The sequence below is a fragment of the Schistocerca nitens genome, chromosome 2 (genome assembly GCF_023898315.1).
Source record: "Schistocerca nitens isolate TAMUIC-IGC-003100 chromosome 2, iqSchNite1.1, whole genome shotgun sequence".
Taxonomy (NCBI): domain Eukaryota; kingdom Metazoa; phylum Arthropoda; class Insecta; order Orthoptera; family Acrididae; genus Schistocerca; species Schistocerca nitens.
Window position 1 is genome coordinate 408,206,626 of NC_064615.1, and position 8,904 is coordinate 408,215,529.

Sequence of the window (8,904 nt, forward strand, 5' to 3'; positions counted from 1 at the left end):
GATTCAAATGTTTTTGGCAAAAAAACCAGATACACATACTCAAAAATAGTCGCCAAAACTGTTGGCACATTTATCCCATTGCGACAGTAGCCAGTTGATTCCACCCTTGAAGAAGCTACTAGGCTGCTGTCAGATCCACACCTGGATACAGTCACACACTTCATCATCCATTGCAAATCGATGTCTGTGAATAGCTTGTTTTAGAGGTCCAAAGACATGAAAGTTACACGCTGAAAGGTCGGGACTGTATGGTGGGTGTTCCAGCATTTCCCACCAAAACTGCTGCAATGTCATCTCCACCACATTGGCCGTGTGTGGGCGGGCATTATCATGCAGGAGGATAATACCATTGGACAACATGCCTCAGTGTTTTGACTGGATGGCTGGTCAGGTTCTGTAAAGTGGCTTGATAACGCTGGGCATTGATGGTGGTTCCCTGTACCACAAACTCGACAAGCAGTGGGCACTTGTCAAAAAAGGAGGAGGACATCATGAGTTTAGCAGAACTCGTGTGCACAGCTGTTGATTTCTTTGGAGGTGGTGAAGTCGCATGTTTCCACTGCTTGTTCTGACACTTGCTTTCCGATTCAAAATGATGACACCATGTTTCATCACCTGTGACAGTACGTGACAGAATGCTGTATTCCTCCTCATGATAACATTGTAGATGACTCAAAGACAGTGCCATTTGAGTATTGCCTAGTGGGGAACCCATTGCACACAGATTTTTTTATAGTTAAAGTGTTGGTACATTATGGTGTGGGCGGTGCCCATGCTAATAGCCAGTAACCAATAGATCTCATTGATGGTGATTCTGCGGTTGTCCAAGACTAAAGCATTCACTTCCGCAACCATTTCAGGTTTGATGACACGATGAGCCTGTCCAGGACGAGCATCTTCTTCCAGTGACTCTTGCCCCTCAAGGAATCGTTTGTGCCATTCCACAACACTTGAACTACTCAGACTGTACTCACCATACACAGTCTTCATCCGCTGATACATTTCACAGCCTCCAACTCCCTCCACCACCTAAAATTAAATCACCCCTCTTTGTTCCTGCTTACTCGCCTGCATGTTCCGTAGTGGACTATAAGTTGTGTGACCACCATCTCTTCAGCGTGAAATCACAATGGCACTATGCAACATCAAACAGTGTGCACGTGTCAGTCTCTCTACCAATAGATGGTGCCACCATACCCGCAGTTACATGGTGCCACCTTATGTGTAAAGCAAAGATAGATGCACTGACCAGATTTCATTTCAATGAACCTCATACATTGATGGTGATTAGGTGTCCAACACTCCAGGTAAGCCATTTTTTCCCCAGTAACAGGTCAGATACTTTCCTAACAGATGTCTTATGTACAAAACTGAATTTATGTGTCCCATAATAATAATAATAATGGATCAATCTTCTGCTGGATAACAAGGTCAGGATTAGGATTTGATTAAATTACATTATCTATAGTTTCCAGTATTGTTATTACAAAATGTAGCTTGGATACACAAACAAGTAGCATTTCAACACAACCATACAAAGTAGGTGGCAGTAACACCCTCTGCATTCTCTTTTTAAGGAAATATTAAGCATTGACTTTATCATTCAGAAACCACATTTAAGTACCGGTCTGTTGTGAGAAAATTGTGATATGACTCGTGTATTGAGAAACATGTATCAGAATTAGATAGAGGCAGGATCACATGGGTTATCAAAACTGTGGTTTATCATTCTGCAGTATTGCTGCTCACAATTACTGGGATCCTATGGCTGTCATGCAGATATGAAAATGATTTATTCAGAATGGCCACACTCAAGTCATACAGAATCTCAAGAGCTCCATGTGACAATTTCCTGAGTGGACAGACATATTGGCCACTCTGCCATGCAGAATCATGCAGCTACGGCATGTCCCATGAGGCAGAAAAAGGGCATTTACACAGAAAAAAACACAGATAGTGCGATGACATCTGGAGCACTACAGACTGTCAGGATAGCGACCAGTGCTGTGGCTTTTCTTGACACAGAAGAAGAGACTGTGGAGTACTCAACAACAGCAGTCGACGCAGGGGGTGATCCCACACTGTCTTTTCAGATTGGTCCAAGTTTTGTGTACAGCATCATAATGGACATATCAATGTGTGGAAGCTCTGAGAAGTATTAACATTGCCAGATTGGATTCATTATGCACCTGGCGTGGTACGTTGTGCCATTCAACACACAACATGATTGCCTCTGGTTTGCGTAGCCAGCAATTTGGACATCAAATTTCACATTTCTGGCATGTTGAGGTTAGCAACTGCAGTCTGTCTTTGAGGTCTATCTGATGATATCTTTCAGCAAGATAATGCATGACCACGTGTTGCCCATGCAACACTGACATACCTCAATACAGAGGTCAGTAAATTCTCTATATCTCTTATGTACGGAAAACATCTGGTCATGGATTGCCAATAGACTGGCACACACCATTTGTCACTCACTGGAGCTATGAACTCTTGCATAAAGTTGAAGCACATGGAATGACACACAGGATGCCCATAATTAAAGTCCCAGTTTCAAAACACCGTAGAAAGAGAACCACTGCTCAGAATGAGGTCGAATTTGAATAGCATATAATCAGGGGCCCAACATGACAGTCACCATACAGGATCGTGTGCTGCTGATATAGCTCTTATGAAAGAACAGTGCCTGTGCACAAGTAGCCCAGCCAGAAGTTTCGGACACTCAAGGATATGAAAAAAGGCAGTTGTCCAATGTCTACTAAGAATTTGGAGAAAATATTACAGAATTTGAAAGACACGTCATTTTGAAGTACAATGTGGCAGAGGGAGGAAAGCATTTGATCCAACATCTGTTGAGGATATGGCCACAGAATTGCAGGAGTTGTCGAGTGGTGGTGTGCAAACGTGCAGTGCGCAGGGAATTGCCCAAACATTAGACGTTCCTGCAAGCATGGCACTTAAAATCATATGAAACATTCTGCACTGCTGTCCATACAAAACCACCCATGTTCAGGAGTTGCTACCTGCTGACCTGCCAGCAAGACAAACATTCGCTCTGGAATTTCTTGCTCACATGGAAATGGACAGTGAATGGTCATGGAACATTCTGTGAACAGGCGAAGTGCATTTCATTTCCAAGGACATGTCAATACGCAGACTTCCAGAAAATGGGCAACAAAAAATCTGCATGCACATCAACTGGTATCATTTCATTGTGAAAAGGTGACTGTGTCATGCAGGTTGATGGCATTGTTTGTTGTAGGGCCGTATTTTTTTTTGAGGAGATGACTCCAGCAGATCCTATTACCAGCACCGTCACTGATAAATGCTATGAGAGTCATTTGCACCAACATCATTCCAACCCTCCGACCGCGTGGGTGTGTGCAGTCGCTGCAGAGGCATTCAGAAATGCTAGAATTATAAACTGTCATTTCCTGCAGCCTGCCCGTCCAAATCACCTGATCTTAATCCTTACAACTTCTGCTTAATCCTTACAACTTCTTGCTGTGAGGTTATCTGAAATATGTTGTGTTCAGTGCTCCTATTACGAGCATAGCTGAATTGGAGGCACACTTTCTGAATGTGACCCCAGAAATACTCCAATCCGTAGTGCAACATGCTGTTTCTCACTCAATTTACACTTGTGGCAGAAAACAATTGGAAGGCATATGTAACATGTCTTGCACCAGTCTCGTGATAAGTAGAAACTAATGTCATTTTACTTTTTTGTGGTTTTTGTCCTCAGGATAATTAAAAACCAATTTTTCCCATCCATTGTGGTACAAACTTGCTGTGGTGAATGGGCTTTTATAATGAACAGTGCCACAACTGTTGACTGCGAAACTTGTTCAGTCATGCTCATTGAGCAGTACGGATAGTGTATTGTGCAGTTCAAACACTGCCCGTTATATTGTGATTCATTTGTCATTTGTAGCCCACACCATTTACATTAAGAGTCAATAATAAGCTATTCAAATTTAACATCATTCTGAGCAGTGGTTCTGTTTCTACAGTGTTTTGAAACTGGAACTAATTTTGGACACCCTGTATGTGTATCTGTCATCCAAGCTCAGTTCTACTCAATGTCTAGCCATGATAGAGCCATTGTTGCTGCTACAGGTAGCAGCTCTGGGTACTAAAATTTGCATCCTGTGCATTGGCAAATGGCACACACATTTAACCATGTATTCATCCTACTATACTGTGTATGCACAACAATTTAAATGTTGTTTTGACAATTCTTCCAGATGCTGTAATTTTAATGGCCAGTAACATTTCTGATATTATTAACTTTTGAAAACATTACTGGAAATCAAAAGTGATACGATACATGATTAAAATACCAATCAGTACTGATTTGTGATAATTTCCAGGGAACTGTGGGACTTCCACATGTGCACAGCATTACAGAGGTTAATCTGCATGAAGTTACAATGAAAGGGCACTGATAAATAGTCAGTCACAGTAGTACACAAAGCAATTCTGTATGAGGTCACTCGTCGAAAGATGTGCTGCAGTCAGTCTTTACTCCATAAGCCTACAACACTGACAAAGGCAGAAGTAATCAGTTACATTTGGTTTGCTGTGTTTGATCAGTAATGCATTTCAGTAAAGACTATAAGGCAGGGGTGTAGAGACTTACTGATGGACTATGTACGGGGGGGGGGGGGGGGGGGGGAATATTCCGAATTGGGATCCCCCTGCCTCAATTTCAGTCAGTGCCCCACAAGGACTAAGTTCTATATGATGCACCCTCTACTTTCTGGGGGGGTATGAAGGATGAGTAAAAAAGTTTACAAGAGCAAACAATGAGGGACAGGCCATTGTAAGATCGATGACTGGCCCCTCTGTGTCTGTGCATCTCTGCTATAAGGTATCATTTGAGAGATGTTCATGGCGGAAGGGTAGTATGTCAATCTGAGGTGGTTAGTGTGTCACCACCATTCAAGTTGTGTACAACGGCAGAATTTGAAACTTCATGACAGAGAAGCTACAGTTGCCAGAGGATAGGCTGTACACACACATTCTTGAGTTCTTAGAAGATATATAAGAAGCATAGATGATGGAAAGATTGATAAGTATCCCCAGTGCTCCTGCTCTACATCCACAAGTCACTGTGCAGTACCTGCTACAAAGTACTTTCTACAAGTACTAGTACTGCACCACAACATCCTATTCTATTCCATTACAGATGAAATGGGCATACCTGCTAAAATCTCTCTTTGATGCCTATGTGAAATATGCAACAAGGTCAGTAGAGTTCTTGTATAGTCTACTTCAAATAATGGTTGTCAAAATTTATCCATAGGATTTTATGAGATCAGTAATATCTTTCTTTCGGAGAACACAATTTAAATTTCTTGTCCATCTCTGTTACAGTTTCTTAGGTGCTCTACTAGCTTGTTAGGCACAGAAGCATGTTTCTTAATTCATTGAATAAATGCTGTCAATAACGTGTGATAAGGATCCCAGATTCTCGAGTACTCCCCTAGAATTGGTCGCACAAGCATCTTCTATGCAGTTTCGTTACATAAAGCACTGCACTTTCCTACAACCCTCCCATTCGTCCTCCCTACTACTGACTTTTACTTCATTTTGTAAAACTTCATAATTTTACCCGTCTGTATTTAAACAATAAAAGAGGCTTCAGAAGTTTACCATTAATCTTGTAATAGAATGCTAGTGGATTGTTTCTGCTGTTTTATTGACATTATCCGTTTCCCAATTATTCAAAGTCTTTCTAGGAGTTCAAGTTCATGTTTCTCCAAATCCATTTCATACTACAGGACTTGTATGCTCACTAACATGCACAACAATTCTAATGGTGTTTCATCCATCACCATGAAAGACTGCTGTAACATCTTAAATATTGCTGTTGGAATGGGTAGTGCAAGCTGGTGTGACATTCTCAGAAAAATCTCGTTTCTAATTCCAATGGTGTAGGCAGAATGAGGAATCTGAGAATTACAGTGAACAAGATGTCATGGGCTGCACCAGTATTATGACCACCTCAAAAACACCACTCCACACCGTTGCAGCAGAGCCAATGACATGGCAACAGTACTTGACTGGTGTAGTGGAGAGATGTATGTGGCTTTTCTATGCCAATGGGAGCCACGGCTTGATTTTTAAGGACTTCATCTTTTTCACAGAAGTATGTGAGTAGCTCAGACAGTGGGAGGTAAGTCATTACAAAAATCAAAATATATACGGTAAGCATAGGACACTACCAGTAGACATGTAGCTCAGAGAGTGCCACTACTCATGCATTTTACTGATATCTACTACTTCTTATCCTTGTCCACCCATGGCAAGAAATTCCTACCATTTCATGTCTTTTGATGTCTTGACTTTAATGTTAACAAAAATTACAACAGAATATGCGATTGTTTCTTAAGTTATTTTATAAAGTCCAAATATATTTGATTATATTTTCGAGTATGACATCCAACTCGTAGCTACTTAGGAACAAGTAACTCAAAATTAAGACAATTTTGATTCTATAGTGTGGGTGCTATGAGATAACTTATACTATATTTTTGCTTTCAGAAAATACTACAATGCTGTCTCAAAAACGTTGTATGGACTTGCGGTCTTTGCTTTCTGCTATGGCCCATTGTCACTTTATGTAATGAGTCCTGTATTGGCAACAGCAGTTGCTATTGTTACCATTCACCAAATGTTCTTCCCATCTTCTTCATCAATGTGATATTTGATGTTTAACATATAGACTTTATTTTCGTGTGTTCTTATATGTGCTTTTTTTTGCTACTTAACAAAGACTGTACAAAATTTGTAACAAAGAACAGATGTGATATTTATATGTTTGTTATAGAGATGTATTTGTAGTATTCATGGATTGTGAATTAGATACTAAATATTTATGAGTAATTTATATTTTGTGTAACATCAGAGTAAAGCAGAATTATGAGCAGTCTTGCCTCAATATTTTTTAGAGCACTTACTTTGCCATTTGCTTCCTTTTCCCTCATATTCCTTGGTGCAGTGCAAAAATAGAAATGTTTTCTCTAGTTTGCTAAACATCCTGATAAACTCAGCTTTCAACTCCTACAATTAGCTCTACAGCGTTCCACTACAGTTAAATCAAGTATGTCACTAAAGTAAATACCACATCAGACATGCTCAATCTGTTTGTGTCTAACTCAGTGGTGTTAAAACTTCCTGACAAATTAAAACGTTGTGCCTGGTTTGGCCCCTGCATGGACTTTTCCCAGTGTGAGGCTCTCTGCATGCCATGATTAATTGTGAAGGCAGCACGGTTCTTGCTCTCACTTACACTAGAGCAAATATCAAGTACAAAGATGAGTGTTGCAGGGATGTGCAGTAGTAAATGGAAATACCTGAATGGATAGGTCAGTCACTGGCAATTTCAGCAGACTTTTGTGAGGGGGGGGGGGGGGGGGGGGAGAGAGAGAGAGAGAGAGAGAGAGAGAGAGAGAATGATCCAAAGCAGAAATTACATGAAAAGCACACATGAGGATTGGCAGAAGAAGAGTAAAAGTGTGTGTTTGGGACAGAGATAGCAAGAGAGATCGAGAACAAATTATCAATGTCACAATGCACTGTTCATTTTTCTCTGCGCAGCCTTCATCTGTGCACACTACTCAAGCTTCTTCATGTAACAAAGGGCGTGAAATATTTGGCCAATAAGAAACTAACCCAAAAAACAAATGATTTAACACTTTCGCTGCGGCATCGGTGCAGGCACGCAACTCTCCAGTGCGGGCCGGTAACACTAAAACGGCAGGCACCACTCGGAGCCGACGCTCCTAAGCACACCTGAGCTACAGGCTGACGTCAAGACCTTGTAAGATCATGTTCTATACTGACTTAATGATGACACCTTAGATGCATTACTTCAAATAAGCTTCGACTATATTGTGCTCATGTTTTAAAGTCTGTTTGCTGTCTGATACCTATAGGGGTCACAGGTGTCATTCAAATGTTCGTGATTTGTTGATAATGTAACAAAAAATACAATTCAAACAAGCACCAAATCCACCGCATTCGGAAAAATTTGGATTCCAAAAACGGACATTCTTATGAGGGAAAAAAAGGGAAAAGGAAACTGGATTCATTTGAAATTATATTTACTTCAAATGCGCATTTTTAAGATTGACTCTGTTAGAGGTCGTCAGTTTAGTAGCGGAACTGTCACAAAACAGATTCGAAAGCTGTGCTTCCACGCTATCATCACTCTGCAATTCTTCTGCACCCTCTGAATGACAATCTCCGTGGTATGCCTCATCCTCACTGCACAGAAAATCACTGTCGTTTAGTACACTAAGTAACTGTTCCTCTGTCAATTTAACACTTTTCCTGCTCCTTTTCACATTGGAAGGACCAGGTGTCGGTTCATTAGCCGCCATTACAAACGATATACGTTCGATAATTGACCTCACAAAACAAAAGTTTACTCGCTTTGATGCTAGCTTAGACGCTGCAACTAGACTGAGTAATCCGACAGTGAGCGCGGACGCTTATAAGCGTCAGCCACACTGGCTCATGGCTTCTTGTGACGCTAATAAGTGTCAGCCGCAGCGAAAGTGTTAATGTGGTGGTGTGTACTCTTGTTCCACTTCTAACTTTATACAGTATGAATGGCATTTGCCTTATAATTTCTTTATTTAAATGTGCTGCAGATAAACATGTAAATACTGTAAAAGGTGTTGGAAAGTGGTACTAATTCTCCAACTGCATTATTCAGCAGCTGTTCATTGGTAAAGACTTTACATTTATGTAAATAAGTAACCGTTAAAAGAAGGTTATGTGTCTTTTAACTCATCGTCAGCAGCCATTTGACACCCAAAGCTGGATAAAGGCTTCCTCAAGGCCTTTTCATGTTATACATTTCTGTGTGTTCTCCTGCATGTTTTCTGA

General features: G+C 40.8%; 1 protein-coding gene across 1 annotated transcript in view; it reads left to right on the top strand.

Moving 5' to 3' along the window:
• LOC126236260 (GPI inositol-deacylase) overlaps positions 1-6,951 on the top strand; it is a 169,478-nt gene extending 162,527 nt beyond the window's left edge. The window contains exon 15 of the mRNA XM_049945414.1: positions 6,553-6,951. Within this exon, the coding sequence (XP_049801371.1) occupies positions 6,553-6,712 (160 nt within the window). The 3' untranslated portion in view covers positions 6,713-6,951. The remainder of the gene's footprint in view (positions 1-6,552) is intronic.
• The last annotated feature ends 1,953 nt before the right edge of the window (positions 6,952-8,904 follow it).